Source organism: Apodemus sylvaticus, chromosome 20 (genome assembly GCF_947179515.1).
Source record: "Apodemus sylvaticus chromosome 20, mApoSyl1.1, whole genome shotgun sequence".
Taxonomy (NCBI): Eukaryota; Metazoa; Chordata; class Mammalia; order Rodentia; family Muridae; genus Apodemus; species Apodemus sylvaticus.
In genome coordinates, this window is record NC_067491.1 from 44609321 (window position 1) to 44631574 (window position 22254).

Here is a 22254-nt window from a genome sequence, read left to right on the forward strand (position 1 = left end):
AGAATTTCATACACACAGCCTGTGTATTTTTACACATTTCTCTCTCTCTCTTCTCCTCCTAATTACTTCCAGATTTACCCCCATCCCAGCCTCCAGTCCCACCCTCTCTCAACTTTTCGTCATTTTTTTTTTTGTTTTTTGTTTTGTTTTTTTCTAGCTCACTAATTCCAATTTGTGCTGTCCATATATATTCACAGGCTTGGGTCTATCCGTTGGAGCATGGTTGATTTAAACAGGGGTTCACACCCTCAGAGAAAGCTGCCCCTGCCTCTCCCCAAAGCCATAGCTCCTCAGCTAGGGTGGGGCTATGAAGTTCTCCACCTCCAGGGCTGACTCCTTTGGTCTTGGGTAGGTCTTATGCAGGCAGCAACAGGCAAGGCACTATGGAAGCTCACCGTACTGTCATCTCCAGACCACGGGGCCTGGTCTCCCAAAGCCTCCGGCTTTTACAGTCTTTCTGAAAGGCTTACTTTCAGGTCCCTGTCAGGGAGTCCTTCTGCGACTCTCAAACATGACATCACACCACACTGTTCTCACTCTCACTAGATGGTGAGCTCGTCAACAGAGAGGGTTAAATCCACTCACTGACCACTCCCCAGTAACTGGCGCAGAGCCTAGCCCCAGGCAGGCCGGTGGCAAATACCTGGTAAGTGGAGTGAACAGACCTCAACTCGGACCCGCAGATTTACTCAGACAAAGAGCCATCCCATAATGTAAGACAAGCACCCGACTTCTCTCTTTCTGGTCCCACTTCCCCTGCTCCTCCATCTGCAGGTGAGAAGGGCCCAGGGGAGAACAAAATCCACCACACATTGAGTTCCCTTTTTTTGTTTTCATTTCTGTCTTGACCCTTAAAAGTAACCTCACGATTGGCTGTTTTCCTGGTACTCTTAAACCTGAAATAGCCGGCAATATGCTTATGGATAAAAGAATCGGATAATTAAAAGATTGATGAGGTTACCAGTAAAAAATTTTGAAACTATTCAGTACTTTCCAGAAACGTCCCAAGTCAAAGAGATTGAGGACATCTGTTTTCTTCTTAGTTTTACAGAGTTTACTTAGGAATTGAAAGACAAAGGGTCTTCTCACTCAGTATCATTGACGACATTGTAAGACCTTGCCGGAGGCTGCATGGTCTTCTGGGCATTGCTTTTAGAGAGCTGTGACTGACAATATCAATTACCTACTGCAAGATCCATCCCAACGTCCCCTCCTCTGCCTGCTTGTCCCTGCAGAGGTTGGGGAAGGCTCAGGTGTGTTCCCCCATCTTCTTGAAGGTAGACAGTGGTTGAGCTATGGTCAAAGAAGTGTAAGGTCTTGGAAGTCATGCTGAAAAGGTTTGGATTTCCTCTGGCTGTTGACCTCCCACCTCTTCCTCTGCCTGTGACTGCTGAAGCTGCTAAAGACGCATTGTAGTCACAAGGCTTATGGTGGGAAGGCAAGGCACCATCATGCAGCCGAGGGTGAAACAAAAACAGAAGGCCTGGGTTTGAAGGAATCTTAATGACAGGGTATTTGCCTAATACATGCAAGGCTCTAACCACCCACAAGTAGCTACTTCCTCTTTTAAAATTAAAATTTATTATTATTATTATTTGTGTGTATGTGTGTGTACATGTTTCTCTCTCTCTCTCTCTCTCTCTCTCTCTCTCTCTCTCTCTCTCTGTGTGTGTGTGTGTGTGTGTGTGTGTGTGTGCATGTGGCTGCACATACTACACTGTGTGTATAAATCAGAAGACGACTTTTGAGAGTTGTTTCTCTTTTTCTACCCTGGGCTCTGCAAGATGAGCCTCAGTCCTCCAGGGCAAGCACTTTTCCCAGCTGAGCCATCTTGCTGACTGATGGGCAGCACTTCTAAACCTCTTGTTGCCCAATACGATTTGTGCCAACTGGTCGGGCTTTAGTTATTTAAGCGACAACACTTTCCTAATGAAATGGTTCCTATCCTCCCCAGGGTAATCCTCAGTAGTTGTTTTTTGCATCACGTCTGCCTGCTTTTGCATCCTTTAGGCCTGAACAATTCTATTTACTATTACCTCACTATACCCCCAGGTGGAGCACCGTGGTCCTTCCAATCCTCCATGGAGGTCATGGCTTACAGCTGACCAAGGTCTACTTTCATTTATCATATGGTATCCAAACTGAGATCTCTTTAACAGCCATGAGACCATAACATTAATACTGGCTCTATAGACACTGATTCTAGAACACCACTGTATAGCTTCTTAAGGTATCTGTACAATCTATCAACCAAAAAAAAAAAAAAAAAAAAAAAAGGTGGGGGGGATGAAGAGCTTAATGTAGTTTCATATAATACTGATGGTCAGAAGTCAGGAATCAAGGTGTCAGGAGGGTTATGCCCCCCACAAGGCTCGAGGGGAGAGTCAGTCCTTGCTTCTTCCAGCCCTGGGTAACTCCAGGTATTCATGGCAGGACCACTCTACTCTGCCTTTTCTTCTCACGTTCAGCATTTTAGTAGTCTGTGTTCTCTCTTTTTCTATAGACATTAGGGATTTAAAGTCCATCTAGGAGAACTCTAAACCTTCCTAATGCTGTGACCCTTTAACTCAGCTCCTCATGTTGTGGTGACCCCAGCCATACATACACCACTACATACCTGTAATTTTGCTATTGTTATGAATTGTAATATAAATACCCACAGATTGAGGACTGATGGTTTAGATAATCCAGGTTAATTTTCTCCTGATTCTGTAACCTAATTAGGTCTACAAAGACTTTTTTTTTTTTTTTTTTGATTACTGTGATGGCTTGTATATATGCTTGACCCAGGGAGTGGCAGTATTAGGAGATGTGGTCTTGTTGGAGTAGGTGTGTCATTGTGGGCGTGGGCTTAAGACCCTCACCCCAGCTGCCTGGAAGTCAGTATTCTGCTAGAAGCCTTCAGATAAAAATGTAGAACTCTCTGCTTCTCCCACATGCCTGCCTGGATGCTGCCATGCTCCCACCTTGATGCTAATGAACTGACCCTCTGAACCTGTAAGCCAGCCCCAATTAAATGTTGTCCTTATAAGAGTTGCTTTGGTCATGGTGTCTGTGCACAGCAGTAAAACCTTAACTAAGACAACTACTAAGGCCATATGCACAGGTTCTAGGCAGACATATCTTAGGGAGTCATCCTTAGCATTACGTATTATTTTTCTTCATGTTCTTGAAAGATCATTTCACTTCTCTTATTTTTGCATTATTGGTCTTGCGAACTTTGAATGCTTTTAGCTTGTGTGAAGAGATGCTTAAAGCAACTGAAGTTTTGTGTTGGGTCAGAATTTAAGGGTGTTAAAACACCCTTAAAGGAGATACCAATTGGGTTTAATATTTTAAAGTAATACTTTTATTATATCCTATTCTTTCTTTCTCATGTTAAGTTATGATGTAGATGACATAAGATAGACAAATGCTTCCCAGCTGTGCAGGATACAAAGGTCAGCACACATTCATTAGTAAATCTAGGCAAACAAGGCGGTCTGGAGCTCTAGAAGCAAATATCCACCAGGGTAATGTGAAGTATGCAAGGGCATTAATTAGTTTGCATGACGAGGAAGCTGTGGCCGGATACATGTGACAGCTGAGCTGAAATGCTGCAGAAGGAGAAAGATTACGTTGTACATGGAGTGACCCTGTCAGTGGGACAGCGAGTTTAATAGTCTTAAGGAAAGGCCATGTCTTACTTTTCTATTGCTGTGAAGAAAAACTGTGGCTAAGGAAACTCGTAAAAGGACGCATTGAATGGAAGGCTTGCTTAAAGCGTGAGCGGTAATGGCCGTGGCGGAGAGCAAAGCAGAAGGCAGGCAGGCAGGCATGGTGCTGAAGCAGTAGCTGAGAGCTTACGGCTCACCGTCTCACCCACGAGCAGGAAGGATGGAGGGAGGGAGGTAGGGAGGCGGAGACAGAGACAGAGAGAGCTTTTTAAATTCCAAGCCCCGCCCCTCCCCAGTGACACACCTCCTCCAACAAGGCCACACCTCTTAAACCTTTCCAAACTGTTCCACCAACTGGGGGACCAAGCACTTAAACATAGGAACCTGCGGGGACCATTCTCATCGAAACCACCAGAAGCCATGTTTAGAGTCTGCAAAGAGTCAGAGGATATACAGCTAAGGATCAGCAAGGACATGCCAGGAGGAAGCGGAAGGGACCAGGGTTCCAGTGGCTATGCTGCTCAGGATGCGTCTTGACCCAGGCAGCCTGTCATTTCGGGCAGAAGAGCCTTGATTCTTTCAGCTCCAATGACTCTCTGGGTAGACTTCCTAGGAGTATTCCAATCACGCGGGTCTACACACCCATCCCCACAGGGGTTTTCACAGTTTTGCTAGGTGCGCGGGTGATTTTAAAGTGGAGGATGTCTAAGTCGGAGATTGCTGGAGCACCTGACAACTGCTGTGGCGGCAGAAGTCAGATATCTGGATGAGTTCACTTTTGATGCCACATCCTGAAAGAATCTGAGGTCTCTCTCGCTGTATACAGTATCATCCTAATCTATGGAAACAAAGAATGGGAAGATTTTCTTTTTCTAAAAGAAGGAAAACATTAGCCCCTGATGAGAACACTTCATTTGTTCCCTCTCACGATGTTTTTGCTCATATAGTATTTTATATGATCGTAAGGCGCATGCTTTGCCTTAAGAAATGCTAAAGTATCATATCAGCGCTACCCCGTGATCGCCTGTGGCCGGCTCACTTGCCCGTGGGTTGGGTATAACTGACATTGAAGCCATGTGTAAGCCAGGTATCAATCACGCTTGTCATCCCTACATTTGGGAGGCAGAATCAGGAAGATAAGGAGTTCAGGGTTACTCTCAGCTGCACAGGAAGTTCAAAGCCCGTCTAGGCTACAGGAGCCCTTGACTCACAAAACCAGTAACGTCTTCCTCCAAGCAAGCAAACCACAAAATGGACAAGAACCCACGATGCTCAGTTGATTCTTGTAAAGCATCATCAAAGAGACTGCTGTTACCTATCTACATGCTTGTTTTTAAATGACATACTATAGATGCCAAAGACCTTAAGAAAAGCAAAACAAAACAAAACAAAACAAAACACCAAAAAAAAACCCCAAAAAACAAACAAACAAAAAAACCAAAAACCAAAAAACAAAACAAAACAAAAAAACAACAAGGATCTTTAAGTGGGAGGAACAGCAAAGTCTGCTTGGGATGTCTGTATGCTGCTTACCATGAACAGTGGCCACAGTGGGCACCATTATTTATATTTTTCAGGGCTATGTAAAATACCAGCACAATGTAGAATAGATGCCCTTTGGACTCCAGGGAGCCCAGTGGAACCGACTGCAGTTTTTGTCCTTAGATGACTATGCAAACACGAGGCCCTGTTTATTTCACGACATCCGAAGGCTCTTGCAGTCTCTTTATAGGTTCCCAGCGACTTGATTGCTTGGAAACTCACACCCATTAACTGTCTCGGAGCCTAGGTCAGACTGAGTTAATCATTGAATGGTGAGTGAATGCAGCCAAGCACATCTAAATACGCTCCTTACTGTGGAATAGAGGTGGAAGATTGTGAAGTAAGTGCACATAAAATAAAAAAGAAACCCATTATTGTGCATGTATATGTACTCTTGTGTGCCTCCCCTGTGGTGTGTGTGTGTGTGTGTGTGTGTGTGTGTGTGTGTAAATGCCAGAGCACATATGTGAGGCTACAGCTTGGCTTTCCTGACCAGTCCTCTCCTTCCATACTGTGGCAACTGGGAATTGAATTTATCAGGTTTGGGGACAGGTGCCTTTATCTGCTGAGCCATCTTGCTAGCCCTAAATGGTCTTGGTAAATAATTAAAATAGCTTTTCTGGGGCAATACATTTTAAATTCAACTGAGGGAAGTTATGCTTTAAACATTTTGAGTTTGAAAAATCAGGACTAGTGACCCTGAGGTCTCCCTACTGTATCCCTGTACCTTGTTCTCAGATCTACTTGAGAGAATAGTTTGGGAAGCCAGCCAGCTGGAACAGGATGAAATAATTCACACTCCTGCTGTGGACAACTTGTCAATCACCGTGTGTGAAGCCCAGCCTTGGTTTTTTTTTTTTTTTCCTCAGGGTTAACAGTCATTCGCTTCTGTCTGCTCAGGATATCGTCTTAATGATGGAGTCCAGGGGCTCTACAAATAGCAGGTCAATAACCGAGGATGAACTGCCCGGTGTGTGGCGGAGGAGGAAGCTCCTGTGCTCTGAGCCCCGGGGGTGACTGCTCTAATACCTGGTTGTAAAACAAAGAGCTTCTGTTGTCAAAGATGGCCTCCCGCAAGTTGTGGGGGGCATGGGGACTGGGGCTGGCCTCACAGTGCCAGTCAGTAGCATCATTGTTTCTAATGTAGAGAGGAGCTGAATGGTTACATGCTCCTACAGACAATGGCTTCTGTAGTCTGTGTCGGGAAGGCTTGGTAGGTACCTCAGCTTATTACATCCCTGTGCAGCTGCCGATTCTAATTCTCTTACTTTCCATCTCAAACTCAGGAAATAGTCTAGGCTACATAGACGGGTACCCACCCCCTTCCATTTCCCTTGTTGCTGGTTTATGATTCAGCGAGCCTGTCTTCATGGTAAAGCCTGGACCGAATACTCCCATCTCTTCCTACAAATGCCTTGAGGACTGGCTCTACCACCTGGCCCACACACAGCATCTGTCCCTTCCATAGTAGCCACGCCCAGTACTCACAGATACTCCAAGCCACAAATCTCTGCCATTCGAAATTCCTCTGGTGCTTAGGTCCTACCTGGCAGACAGCCCAGTCTCTGTGTCCTTCTGGGCCTGGTCCTTGGCTATCTCTCTGACGTCATTCATGACGACCCTAACCTATAGCTCATGAGAGTCCTCTTTCCCTTCCTCTCCAGTGACCACAGGGTATTTGCTCGCACCATTCATTCCCTCAGCCTGGGAGGCTCTTTGAACCCATATTTTCTTCAGAGATTGCCCAGTGATGTCATCTCCTTAATGATGTATGTGGCAACTTTTCTTAAGATCTAGTCTATTTGTGAGAGATTATAACATTATAAAACGCAAAACATGTTTTATATTTTCCTATCTCCTGCCTACTGACTGTCTTTCTCTTTAGAACATTGTTCCAATGGTTTTTTTGTTTTTTTTTGTTGTTGTTTTTTTTTGTGTGTGTGTGTGTGTGGTTTTTTTTTTTTTTTTTTTTTTTTTTTTGCCAGTTCTGGGGATTGAACCCAGGGCCTCACATATGCTAGGTAAGTACTCTATATCAAGGAGATAATCTCTCTCTCTCTCTCTCTCTGTGTGTGTGTGTCTGTGTGTAAGAACATGCATACCCATGCATGTGCAATAGCTCAAGAGATCAGAAGACAATGCCCAGGAGTCACCTCTCTCCTCCCACCATGTGACCCAGACTTGGCAGTGAGTGCCTTTATCCACTGAGCCATCTCACTAGCCCCCTCCCCCCTTTGACTCTTTATTTGGGGACAGTGTCTCATTATGTCTCGCAGACTGGCTTTGAACTTGTGATCCTCTGTCTCAGTCTCCCAAGCACTTTCTGAGTCCTCAAAGGCCCTCACAAATACACTCATGTCTGGTCGGCCTTTCAATGGTAAGAATTTCCCCCAACATCCCCGGTACCCTGGCGACAGCAGTACCCGGAGGTGGCATGAGGAGACAAGTCACATAAGTGGCTGCTACTCCTGTACCCTCCGCTGCCAAATGGGTGCAGTTTGTCTCTGACGATCCTACTTCCCATGGCGCCTGCATCTTCCCTTTCCACTCTCCCCCTGGCAGCAGGCTGCCCAGGAACTACCCAGGAAAAGCACCCTGGGGTGGACAGATAGCTTAGCTTTCACAATCAGATCCATAAGCAGTCTGAGGTCTGGCAGAAGCACAATGCAAATAAACGGAAGGGTTGTTACAGCGCTCACTCTAGGCCAGGGACGGAACCGGAACTGGATTTTGACTCACCCACCTCTGTGTCCAGCCTCTTTTACACTCTGCGTCCCTGCAAGCCACCCCGGTCAGCTTCCTGCCCATGTCTTCCTGGATTTGTCCTGAATCTTTCCCGCCATCCTCTGCCCTCACAGTACCCAATTCTGCACTTGGCATGGAGCTGCAAACAGCCAGGGACATATGTCAGGGACAGTGACTTAGTTTACTCAGGTGCTAACAGGCTGTCACTTGCTCTTCCAGGCTGGGGCAGTACAAAGGAGTCATACATCTAAAGATTTACATATTTATCTAGGGGACTGTGGGAGAACGCATACTACCTGCTGTCTGCTTATTTTGCTTTGAGTTTTTCCACTTAACCTGACTCTTTAGACTTGCAAAGCCCTTGGCATTCGTAGGTCAAGATATGGTCTTTTCTTGTATCTTGCTCTTTGTCAACCTTACACACACACACACACACACACACACACACACACACGTATGCACACAAGCAGGCATACATGTGATCACATATAGTAGTGTTCCTAGATCCCACCTGCATTCACTGAGAGCAATACGTGTCACCTAGTGGCCACCTGAAGATGGTGCTATCTATCTATGCATGGCAGCCACCCCAACTGGCCCTGCTCAATAGTTTCTCTGTAAGGCTCATGGATGCTGACCCTGCCCTTGTGTCTTTGTTTCAAAACCAGCCCCGCACATCTCCTTTCATGACACAAGATATTCAGGGACATACGCCATCAGGGATGTCCCTTGGCTTATCTCCTTAAAATGGAACCAGCCCTCTCCATCTGCAAAGGGAGCAATTCAACGGAGCACATCTCCCGGGGAAGAGGAACCCTGAAATATGAGGCTGAGGGAGTAGCTCTGGGAACTGTGTTTCTCCCACAAACATCCCTAGATCAGTTGGAAACTATTGCTTGGTACTTTCAATGTGCTATTCTGTGAACTGGGGGCATATAACAGAATGGAACACATATATATCCTGACCCCCGATGCGGCCACCGATGGTTTAGCAATAATGATTACCTTCAGCTGTCAAAAATCAAACCAAGCTACAGCAAACCACACCACTCCATACCAATCAAAATCACAGTACGCCAAACCGTATCACACCAAACCAAACCAAACCACACCAAATCACACCACCCCACCCCAAACCAAGCCAAACCACATCAAGTTACACCACACCAAACCAAACCACATTAAGCCAAACCACACCACACCACACCACACTAAACACAATGAAACAAAACCAAACCAAGGCAGGCAGAGCTCAAATTCTAGCAGTCTGACTCTAGAACCCAGCTTCCGCAATATGTCTTGAATGGTTTTGGAGATGCTACGGGGTTATGCATAGACTGAATACAGATTTCAGGAAGGAAGCCACACTCTCACTCTTGGCCGCGTTCTTCTCCAAGGTGGAGAGGCTGCCCTAGGTAGTGGTGTCAGGACACTGACACTGCAGGTGGAGGAGAGTGAAGAGTCTAGGGACAAATCCTAGAGGACGTGCTCTTTAGCAAAGGGAAATAGGCAGAAAGGAGGTGTTTCGCTTACTGCTCTAATCGCTGTGTTCCCTGGAACACGTCTAGAAGATTCGGTTAGCCCCTAGAGCCCACTGACTGCATCTCCACTTTGACAGAGTCTGCATCGCATAGTTGAGGGGGCACCGGAGTGCTCTTCTGCGAGAGGAGACGTGAGGATTTCATCTTCTAAAGCAGGCTAGTCTGACCGCCAATGGCCCCAACACAAATTCTCAGCATCTCCCAGATCGGGCAACTCCACTACGGCGCAGCACGATTATCATCCAAGCTACTGTTCTTCAGTCACTGTACCCTCATTTTGACATTCTTAATCCCCAGTTTCCCACACCTTTAAGAATGTGATACAGTTCCCCGTCCGGATCTTCTACTTCTTATGGTTCATGTTTTCAAAGATGATTTTGATTTGAAAATAAACCTCCCGAGTCAGGGCTTACAAAGAATGATCTGACGACCCACAATTCCAAACGCCGTTCTCTGGTGGCGTCTGGTGGACGGATTGGCCCGGACTCTCCATCCTTCTCCGTGCCTATGTGAATTTACTACGTGAATTTGCGGCATGTTCTGTGAAGAGACAGGTCAGATCCTCCCCTCCCGTGTTGACTTGGGTATTCAAAATAGTTCCCGTCGGCCATTTGTTAGCAAATAAGCTACAAGAGGAGGCTCAGTGCAGAGCATGCTCAGGGCTGGAGAGACGGCTCAACTCATTGGGCACACCTGTGTCTGATGCCTCTGGTCCTCACGCACCTGCATTCCTGTGTGCATATGCCCACAAATATACACATATACACATACAATTATACATATACACAATACAAAAAAAAACCCCTTCAAAACATCCCAGTGTACACCTATTTTTGTCGTTCTATGTTTTAAGGACATGCCTGAAACTGCATGTTGGAGAACTAGACAGGTCATGTCAGCTGAGATCATCCAACCCCCACCCTTCGCTTTTCCACCCATTTGGGGTGGGGTGGTGTGATTTGGTGTGGTTTGGTTTGGTTTGGGTAGATCAGAGCCAGTTGCAAGTGTGTGTGGGTCAGATGAAAGTGGGAGAAATTTCCAGTCCGGTCTGGCTCATAAGCCAAACAAATGCCTGCTGTTTTAGGGTGTGTATTTTTGCACATTTTGTGTATGCTGCCCCTGGCAATAACTCACAATGCTTCCATCAATCCTGGGAGCTTGGAAACTGGATGGTTGCTTAGCCTTCTCTAAATGAAAAACCCTAATGCAAAGTATTGTGAAAAGATGTTACTGGGCTATTTTTTTTTCAAACCTGTAAACAGTATTATCAGGGGGCATAGAGAAGGTCATTAATCCAGACTTCAGGGGCTTGGAAATGGAGGGTTCAAGGTTAAGCGACTTGCCCAAGAAAGTGACTTGCCCAAGGTAGAGTTCCAGTTTTGTGGAGGAGCTGAGATCCAAAGCCTCGAAGAATTCTTTGTGAAACTGTGATTTTAAGCACGGTTGCTAATCATTTCCCTTCCCTATTCCATTTTAAGACACCTATAAACAGGTAAAACGGTTTGCATATTTATTTATTAAATATATTTATTAAATATATGCATATCTAAAGGCATGCTATCACTCAGATTAATCTAATCTCTGGACTGCATGGTACAGGAGTGTCTCCATTTTGGTAAATACAATTTTAATCACGTGGTATTTGAAATTTGTGTTCGAATGTCTAAAAAAATAAGAGTCTAATGAGTAACAAAGAGCCAGAAATAGGGAATGGTATAAAACTGACTCAGAATAAACTTCAGTTCTACCGTTTTAAGTTTGGTTTTTCATTTAGCACCCTGCCCTGTACTTTAGATACGTTGCCACCAGGTGGCGGTAGAGCGCCAGACAAAAAGTCTGTACAGTAAAACCGCATCCGTTTCTAAGGTTCAAGCTAGCAGGTTTGCCTGATATCAAAAAGCATCTGAGACCACACTTTGCAGTTTAACATAATACATTTTTTAAAAACCCAAATAGCTTAAAATTAAACCCCTGGCAATCTTTACACGTCTCTAAAACAGATATGAATTCTAAGCCACAGAATCTCCCAGCTCATTACTATTCGTTCTTGGTTTCCACTTATTTCCATAATGGCTAATAGGAACCTTGTACCCTACCTTGATGGCTGTGCTGACCTTCCCCATTTTCTCTGGCACATTACTTACTGCCAGTCTCTGGCAGGATAGCATGCATTATAGGTTTCAAAATTCTTAATAGTTTTTCTTGGCGGGGGGGGGGGGGGGGGGGGGGGGGGAGAATTTTCTGTTTTTTTTTCCTTTTAGCATAATATTGGGTTGTCTCTTAAAATAGAAATGGAAAGATTTCTCCAGCAGACTAACATGGAAGAGTGGGTATTTGCATTTACATGTATTTGTGTGTATGGAGGACGGCTCCCTTTCATTTTCTATACTCTAGAGTATTTCCTGAGGTATTTCTCTCAAATCTCCCGGGAGCACGGAGCAGTTTGTCACAATTTACCAGTGATCCAGCTGAACTTCTTAAGTAACAAGTTCTGTCCTAAGTGTCTTAAGAAAAAAGACTCTTAAAGAAAGAAAAACTTATCTACCATATTAGAAACCTGAGAAAACCAGGAAACCACCACCACCACCACCACCACCACAAACCCCACTGGCTTCAGTACAATGCTCCTGATTGTGTGATGCAAAAACACAGATTCAGAGAATAGGGAGCACGGAGCTGCTTTGAAAAGCAGAGGTTCCCGCCATTACAGGTCATTACCTTCAAACGTTGGGGCAAATTCTAGACAGGTTTAGATTTATTAGGATCATAATGGCTTGGGGCTAAACGAATCCACAGCTTCTGAGTAAAGGTGCTCTTCTGCCCCATTTCAAGAACAAAGATCTAGGTGCTTCCAGGCCAATGCTGAGGGTCAAATGTCAGCGTACACACCGTTGAGGGTAAAAGCTCTAGCAATTTTGTACCTAAAAATCAACATCGGAAGTAAAGGGGGTTGGACAGGAGACCCTCAGAGACTGCAGTTGCGGATAAGAAAAGACAGAGACCTAATTCCTGGAGATTGGTGTTTACACATCAGAGGGGGATACCTGTGCTCCCCCACCCACCATGCCCCGCCCCGTGAGCTGTGGGAGGAAGAAGCAAGCACTGCTAGCTATGAAGAGGTGCCCCAAGGGACCAGCTTCCGGCCAAACTCTGGGAACATGATCTGGGGAAGTCTCAAGAAAAGGCAAGAGAAAAATAAAACCAGAGAGAAGAGAATGGCGTGGATAACAGCACGCTGTCATTTGAGCCTCCCAGGAAGCCTAGGACCCAGCAGGCCAGATATTATTGTCCTCTATTTATATCCCAGAAACCGAGTCCCAGAGAGGGGAAGTGACTTAAGGCCACCTACTGAGTGGTGGATATAGGCTTCAAAGCAAAGTGACCCGATTCCAAAATAAAGATGAAAGAAAAGAGGGCACATTTGAAACCTGGCCACACGGTGTGTCTTTCTCTTTATAAACACTAAGCAAAATTTCCATCTGACAGAAGCTTAGCCTCTGAGGGGTCAAACTGAAGCCGCGTTAGACACCATCAAAAGCTTCTGTGGAATGTCTAATATCACCTTGTTCCTTTGAATACTGGCTATAATTTACCATCCTTTTGATACATAGGGTTGCGATTGTGAAAACTGACTCTATTTACTGACAATTTAGGCATGCCCTGGAGAGACAGTCAATGGTGTTGTCGTCGTTGTCGTCGTCGTCGTCTTCTTCTTCTTCTTCTTCTTCTTCTTCTTCTTCTTCTTCTTCTTCTTCTTCTTCCTCCTCCTCCTCCTCCTTCTCCTCCTCTTCTTCCTCCTCCTCCCTCCTCCTTCTCCTTCCTCTTCTTCCTCCTCCTTCCTCTTCCTTCCTCCTTCCTCTTCCTTCCTCCTCCTCCTTCTTCCTCCTTCCTTCCTCCTTCCTCCTCCTTCCTCCTCCTTCCTTCCTCCTCCTTCTTCCTCCTTCCTTCCTCCTTCCTCCTCCTTCCTCCTTCTTCCTTCCTCCTTCCTTCCTCCTCCTCCCTCCTCCTCCTTCCTCCTCCTCCCTCCTCCTCCTTCCTCCTCCTCCTTCCTCCTCCTCCTCCCTCCTCCTCCTTCCTCCTCCTCCCTCCTCCTCCTTCCTCCTCCTCCTCCTCCTCCTCCTTCCTCCTCCTCCCTCCTCCTCCTTCCTCCTCCTCCCTCCTCCTCCTTCCTCCTCCTCCTTCCTCCTCCTCCTTCCTCCTCCTTCCTCCTCCTCCCTCCTCCTTCTTCCTCTTCTTCTTCACCATCACCACTATCACGGCCTCTGTGCCTGACACAGTCATGGCTGGAAATAGCTATATAATAGAGTTGCTGACTCAGCTACGTCTCCCTAAGTATGTCAGCTTCTAGTGCTTCTTACTGCTTTTGATCACGTCATGCCTCTGGTTAAAATCCTTTGAATGGATCCCGACTGGTTCCAGAGGCTATACATTGAAATCACTTGGGCTGCTTTCAAGCAGTTCAGGCCCAGGTGCCTCATGTGAGTGAGCCCCTGACACAGTTGTTTGGACGAGGGGCCCATGCTTAGGGGATATGGAGGAGCATGGAATCCAAGCCTTGCTCAAGGTGGAGTCCCGGGGGAATCACACTGATTTCCTGACTGAAACAAGCAACCACAAATCTGCAGGAAGCGCTGGCTTTCGTGCTATGACAGACAAAGAGAACAAGGACTGTGAGGTGCAGGACCGCAGAACCAAATCGAGGGTACACGTACACTCATCTGCAGGAAAGAGGGTCTCGGAAGCGGCTGGATTGTCTTGTGAGATAAAAGGGTCTAGAGGGGCCAGCACGGTTAGGTTAGAATTTGCTGGGCGGAGGGGACAGAGTGCTGAGCAGTCGGTGCTTGTGAAAAGCCTTCCGGACACCAGACAATGAAGCGCCCCGAGGAAGATAACTTTAGAGCCAGAATCAGGCCGGAAAGCTCCAGGATTTCAAAGAGACAGTTTGGTTCAAGTACTCAGCACCTTTTTCCAAGCAAATGGTGTTCTAGTCTTACCTACAACGCTCAAGTACAAGATGGGTCCGTCCTTCTCTAGAGCACGTCTGAAGCAATGTTGATGGTGATGCAAAATTATCCATACCTCAGCAGGGTAAAAGGCAAAATGTCCATGTGCAAATAAAAATTATACAAGCATGCAAAGAATGAGAAACTCAGCAGACCCCAGTCGACCTCGATGGTAGAGTCGGAAGGATATTAAAGGAGCTATTACGACTGCGGCCCACATGTTCAAGTTTGGAGATATTAAAGAGAGGTTCAAGGAGCCGGCAAAGACTCAAGTCTGAGTTCTGGAGTCTCAGCCATGAAAATGTAAAGGATAAACATATATAGAAAGCAATTATCTGCAAGAAGGAAAGAGTAGTGAACTCAAAGACATAGCAATAAAAACTATCCAAAGGAATCAAAGAAATTGGGTGGGGGAAACCTGAAAACTACATTAAGAAAAAATGAGGGGCTGGAGAGATGGCTCAGCAGTTAAGAGCACTGACTGTTCTTCCAGAGTTCCTGAATTCAATTCCCAGCACCCACATGGTGTCTCACAACCATCTGTAATGGGATCTGATTTCCCCTTCTGGTGTGTCTGAAGACAGTGACAGTGTACTCACATACATAAAATAAACAAATTATTTGCCTAAGAATTTCATGAAGTCATTATTTTTAATAGCTGAGTAGTATTCCATTGTGTAAATGTACCACATTTTCTGTATCTATTCCTCTGCTGAAGATTCCAGGGCATCTGGGTTCTTTCCAGCTTCTTGCTCTTATAAATAAGACTGCTATGAACATAGTGGAGCATGTGTCCTTGTTAAAATATCATCCTGAGTGAGGTAACTCAATCACAAAAGAACACACATGGTATGCACTCACTGATAAGTGGATATTAGCCCAAAAGCTCAGAATACCCAAGATACAATTCACAGACCAACATGAAGTTCAAGAAGAAGGAAGAACAAAGTGTGGGTGCTTCAGTCCTCTTAGAAGAGGGAACAAAATACTCACAGGAAAAAATACAGAGACAAAGTGTAGAACAGTGACTGAAGGAAAGGCCATCCAGAGACTGCCCCACCTGGAGATCTATCCCATATACAGTTGCCAAACCCTGACACTATTGTGGATGCCAAGAAGTGTATGCTGACAGGAGCCTGATACAGCTGTCTCTTGAGAGGTTCTGCCAGAGCCTGACAAATACAGAGGCAGATGCTCTCAGCCAACCATTGGACTGAGCACCTAGTCCCCAATCGAGGAGTTAGAGAAAGGACTGAAGGAGCTGAAGGGGTTTGCAACCCCACAGGAAGGGCAACAATATCAACCAACCAGACTCCCCAGAGCTCCCAGGGACTAAACAACCAACCAGAGTACACACGGAGGGAACCATGACTCCAGCCACATATGTAGCAGAGGATGGCCTTGTCAGGCATCAATGGGAGGAGAGGCCCTTGATCCTGTGAAGGCTCGAAGCCCCAATGTAGGAGAATGCCAGGGCAAGGAGGTAGGAGTGGGTCAGTGGGTGGGGGAGCACCCTCATAGAAGCAGGGGAAGGGGGGTAGGATGGGGACTTGGGGGGGGAACCAGGAAAGGGGATAATGTTTGAAATAAAAAGTATAATAATATCTAATAGAAAAATAAACAACTCATTGGAAAAAAGAAAAAGAAAAAATGACCATAAAAATTATAAAGTTCATTAAAACTATTAGCCTCACATCTGAGAAGCTAAAAGACTTAATGCACAAGAAATATGAATAAAATTACCTCAGTATACAAATAATAACTGAGAGTAAAAATGTATAAAGGGCCCGATGTGCTTGCATTTTTAATGTAATTACCCTGGAAAAGTATTTCTCAGAAATGAAGACAAGTTTGTTCCAGAGGTACAGAAGCTGACAGAACTCACCACTAGCAGCCTCACATTATTTAAATGTTAGAGGAATCCTTTAGTTAGGCAGAGAAGGGTGCCCAAAGAAACAAGGACCCGCTAGAGGGATGAAGGGACGGAGGGCAGTCTTGGCTTCCAGCGTATGGGACCGACACAGGTTTATTATTCAAGCTGTTGACCTCTGAAATGCCCTGTGCTTCCGCTCATGCCCAGCGGTCACTAGCGTCACATTTTTAATACTTTTTCCAACGAGGGGCTTTATACCTACAGCATTTAAAACAATCGAGCAAATATTATCAAGGAATGGTTGTCAAATTAGCAAGTTTCCTTTTAAAAAAACATTCTTTTGTTTTGCTTTTTTAAAAATTAAATTTTTTTTTTTTACTTATTCGCTCTACATTCCACTCACTGTCCCTGTCCCAGTCCCCTCCTCCCACAACCCTTCCTCCATCTCCCCTTCCCTCTGAGCAGACATTCCCCCCACCCCCCAAGTATCCCCCCCCATCTTGGCACTTCAAGTCTCTGTGAGGCTAAGGCACTTCCTCTCTCACTGACACCAAACATGGCAGCCCAGCTAGAAGAACATATCCTGCATACAGGCCACAGATTTTGGGATAGCCCCGGCTCCAGTTGTTCAGGACCCACATGGAGACTGAGCTGTACATCTGCTATATATGTGTGGGGGGGCCAGGGTCCGGCCTGTGTATGTTCTCTGGTTGGTGGTTCAGACTCTGGGAGCTCCGAAGGTCTAGGTTCGTTGACTCTGTTGGTCTTCCTGTGGAATTCCTATCCGCTTTTGGGCCGGCAATGGCGTTACGGTGTTAGGTTATCATGGAATTCCCCCAGAAAGGTAGAAATTAAATCATTAACATGGAGGAAACCTAGAGGAGCAGTTTGTCAGTCCGTCGTGAATGCACGCACACAGTTCCGGAAGTAGCTCAGTGGGAAGCACGCGACAAATGAATCAATTTGCTGCTGCAAACATAATTCGAAATGCTATCCGTGGGAGATGAGAAACAACTTTCACAGGACGCATAGGGGCATTGCTGCCTTAGCTACTTTATTAACTTCTACCCAGAGGTATTAAAAAGCAAACACTGCATTAGACTTTTTTTTTTTTCAAAAAGCAATTCTGTATTATGAGCAAGGATTTAAGAATGCACTGAAACCTGAATTATTTTTTTATTTTTTTATTTTTTTATTTTGTTTTGCCTATTCGTAGTAACATTTGTCATTACTAGTATTGCAGGATACTCTAATCCTGGGTTAGAATGATTTCCCTGGTAAATAATAGAAAAGTCAATAGGAAGAAATTAATCATGGGTTCTACAACGAGATTCACAAGTTAATGAATTGAACAGTGTTCCAAGTTTTTTGGGCCTACCCAAGACCCTTCAGTAGACACACAGGGATAAAAGAAATTAACATTGTTTTTTTTTTAATATAAGTTTAAAGCCTTTTTATTGTCTAGAAAATGAATAATGAGTTATTTTTTGTTTTCTTTAAATAATGAGTTATTTACATGGGACTTAGCTTATTATTTTTAATTTCATAATTAATCTATACACATTTCATGGAGAACATAGAGTCCCTTCTATCTCACATGTCCGCCATGCAGAGATGTTGAGGTTGTGGGTAACAGTAGAAACATTAGTCAACATGGATAATACCATAGTCAAACCTGAGTAACCTCTGAGAGGAAACAAAAAAAGGAATGGACGTTGGAACGGCTAACTAGTCATTAACGACCTTAACAAGCGTCCAAAGGGACAATAAGTCAAAGCAGATGTTCACGGAGCTAGGATTTGCAGAGGGAACAATTTCCCCTGCAGTCTCTCCTAATGTCTTCACAAGTTAACACTGAAATGGCAACACAAAGGTAGGAGTGTGATGTCATCACCAATAGTGGCCCATGTGGGAACGAATCAGCCAGCATCACTGTCTGAAGCTCAGGTGGAGAGCTGAAAGGGTTAACGGCTGGTCTATACTTCAGGTTCTAATGTGAGGCAGGACCGAGCCCACAAAACCACTAGTGCTTCCTGCCTTAAAACTTTCTCCCTACGAATGGCAAGATGCCTATTCTTTCGCCTCTGCCCAACATTTTAGGTAGCTCCGTGTCCAAACCCCATATTTGTTTATTCAAATAATCTCTATTTTCAAAAACAACAGAATAGACTATAACGGAAAGGTCTTTAGGGGCTTTCCAAAGATTATAATTTCAAATACACATTTGTAAGGTTCAAGTCAGACACTTGGACTGTTTTCATTTCCTCCAAAAGATAGGTTGCGCAAGCTTATTACACTCATGAGACCAACAGCGAGCCTATTACCATGGACTTGGGGTGTTTCACCTGTAGTGCCTGCCGATACTTACTGTTATTTACAGTCATACCAACAGCTAGCCTGTTTGTTCGCTCTCCTCCTCTCTCCGCAGCTTGGATCTGCATTTCTGTCTTCACTTTACAAGGAGAAAATAGCCACCAGAGTAGTGTGGTTCCCTTAAGATCAGCTATGCAGCTATGCACTCCAGTAATCCTGGCTGGGAATCATCGGCCCCACAACGACCCAGGGTGGGAATCATCAACTAGCTACAACGATTTGTGATAGGACCAGTCAGTTACTGGAGTGATCGAGGATGGGAATCAGTCACTCAACGTTGACCCAAGATATGAGTTCCCTAGAGGCCTTTACTTTAAATCAGGATGACCGAATGATCCCTTTACAGTCAGGAAACAAATTCCATGTACTCAATACTATATTAGTTGAGCCCTGTATTATATAAGGGACCACTCCATACCTGTCTTTACTTGTCCGGCAAACAAAGGTCATAACTTTGTCTTCTCCTTTTTGATGACATCAAAGAGTCTTGAATTTGAGATTACTCAAAAGCTTTGAAAGCCCTTCTCACACTAACAAACAAACAGACAGACAAGCGAGCAAATTCTAACCTCCCAGCCCTTCCTAGCTCTTTGAGCTATGAAGTTCTGTTTTCTAATTCTGTCTAAAGACTGTCCCCCCCCCCCACACACACAATAGCATGTCTATTGAGCTAAGTCTTACAAAGCCTTTCCATTTAGAATGTGAACTTCCCATACAGATGTCACAGAAACTTAAATCCATGAGTGTACTTTAAGGGAAAAAAAATATTGGGTTGATGATAGACACGCAGGTTAGGGAAAGGTCTTGAACACAGCAACCCTGCTTTCACACTTTAAAGCAATACTTGCAACAGAAACTTCCCCCTAGATTTTCCAAGGCAAACTGTAATTAAGCAAGTGCAAAGAAAAGAGAAACCAGGAAAGCAGCAGCAGAGGCAAAAAGGTATTTTTTTCCCTGTCTGAATTCAATGGTGTTTGTGATTAGTCTCTAAGCCCAGGCAGCAAATATTTTCCAACATTACCAATCTTGCTGTCACCCAACAGGACAGTTACTATAGCGTCCTCCCAGAATCCACTCTGTTCATCCGGAAGTATTGCCTATGCCAACATGTTACTTCCTGTCTACTCTTCAGTAGGAAACAACTGTTTTCTGAGGGTATTACGTAGGACTAGTTTTCAAGTTATACCACTAAGCGAGATGCATACATTTCAACTTGAAAACTGGTTCAGCTAATCTATGGAAGGTGGCCTTGTTAACAAGTGCCCAAGAGGTGCTATGAGCAGAGGGTCAAGTCTCACACAGAACTGACATCTGTGCCTGGCCCAACAAAACCCAAGGCAGCTTCAGTTTGTTCTTTTGCCACCAGACCAAGAGCAGTGCTAACCAGAGCTTCAGACAGTGGCTTTCTTCGGGTAATGATAGCTTTTGTGAGGGGATTAAAAAGCAAAAAGAGTTACTTATGGCAAGCCAGAAGCCAAGATTCTATCAACTTCATGTGAGTTTTTAGACTCAAGAGCATTTTCTGTAAGATGCTCTAGGAAAGATGTTATTTTTAAAGATACATTGAAAGAAGCAAAGGATAATTAGCTAATAGTAATAATGCTCATTAAAATAATTAATGGCACGGAATATGTAGCAACCAGACTCTTGCAAGATAAAAAAGCAGAAGAGAGCTCAGCAGAAGCAGTAATACGAGTTAGCTTTATTCCTATTTACAAATGCCTCCCCTCCCCCAATCATTAGAACGTAAAGCCAAATAAACCTCTGAAAGATTGATTTATTGCTGTCCTTAAACAACAACAACAATAACAACAACAACAAACCCAAACCACTTATAATGCCAAACCATAGCACCTGGTGCTATGGTGTTTTCTGTTACCTTTTTATTTCATTTCTTCACTTTAGTGCATTAGGAAAAAGAGAGAGAGAGAGAGAGAGAGAGAGAGAGAGAGAGAGAGAGAGAGAGAGAGAGAGAGTAAAACGGAAGTGAGGAGGAATCAGTTACTTATGAAGATGGGGTTGACCGCTTTGGGCTTGAATATATGGTGACATATGCTGGCCAGCATTTATAGAAAATTTATGCCAAGTGTATGAATAAAGCAGAGACAACATATGACTAGATGCCAACTCCAGAAGATAGCATTTTGATGATTTACAGCAACCTGTTTAGCAAGAGCAGAAGCAGCCCCTTCAAGCATGGGGTTTGAATTCTAATTAAGGAATAAAGATAAGGACACTCGACAAAGCCTTAAAAAGAATGCGATGAAGAAGAAATGGAAAGGCAGTAATTCTGGCTTTTAATAGTGAAGAGGGGCAAAAGTCACAATGGGCGCCTATCCACCCCATCCATAGAGATAACAGAAAAAGGCCCAAGGGTCCTTCTGCTCTTCATGCCTTACTTCACCGTCTCAAAATGTCAAAAGATAATAACCTCAGACACACACACACACACACACACACACACACACACACATTTAATCTGTAAATCCTTATTAGATGTCCAAACAGTTACAAAAAGAATTCTTCATCTTCAAGAAAATCTTACCGAAGTTGAACAGGGAAGGCGTCAGAAAGAGACCAACTTACATTAATAAGTTCAAGCTCCCAGATCTTTTTCAACAGGTCCATCGACGTGTAGCCATTGATGAGAAAGGCTTTGGTGTAGTCACCCAGCTCAATGGAATCCAGCCACTCAGCGACAGAGGTGGGATGGTAGCCATCATGGCCGATGGGCCTCATCTGTAATTAAGAATATCACATTAGGAATCATCTAGACCAGTTCCCTTCTGTTCCAGTAACAGGAAGCATCTTGCCACTTGCAAATTAATCTGATATGAAGTCTCAGATATTTCTGGATGGAGAAGGAAAAAGAAAATGCTCTATGAACAATTCTAAATTATCAGTAATTTTCACGCTGAATTAGTTTTCGAAAACACACCCAGAAATTTCCAATTTAGCTGCTAAATTAGCTCTGTGTTTGAGAGGATCTGTCAAACCCCCGTTAGAGATTTTTCTTGGTATTCGGTTGGAATGAAATTTCAAGTGATGTCAGTTGAGTTACCAGGGTTCCATGAGGGAAGCTGGAGGGACAGGCATTTTCAAAATAGAGATGGTAATTCTCATATGCGTAACATCAAAGTGTGTGAAAATACTGTATGACTTAACCATTCCAAAGGGATTCATGCTTATGCAAGACATGTATTGTAGGTGGCTCACACACGCTGGAGAAACACAGTGCTGTGGTGAGCAGTTAAAGAAGAGGCCTTGAGTGTTTTAGGACCATGTGTTCTGCCTCAGCTCTACAGTATGTTAGACATGAATAGGGAACTTGCTGGCAGACATGCTTCTATTTTTTGTCAGCTATATACAGATTTTTTTTTTAATACTTCAGGGGAACAAAGAAGTGTGACAACAACATAATGTTTCTGAGTTTAAATTGGAATGTGAAAATAATTTAAGCAGGAAGAACTTCTGGGTTGAAAAATTTTTATATAGAATCCTCTAAGTCCTTTATTCTTTAT

At 44.4% G+C, this 22254-nt stretch overlaps 1 protein-coding gene across 18 annotated transcripts in view; it reads right to left on the reverse strand.

The window, feature by feature from the left end:
* The window catches only part of Anks1b (ankyrin repeat and sterile alpha motif domain containing 1B), a 1102934-nt gene that overhangs the window by 272018 nt on the left and 808662 nt on the right, over positions 1-22254 (reverse strand). For all 18 annotated transcript variants that reach the window (XM_052165654.1, XM_052165651.1, XM_052165653.1 and 15 more), the window contains one exon: positions 21320-21472. In XM_052165654.1, coding sequence (XP_052021614.1) covers positions 21320-21472 — 153 coding nt within the window. The remainder of the gene's footprint in view (positions 1-21319; positions 21473-22254) is intronic.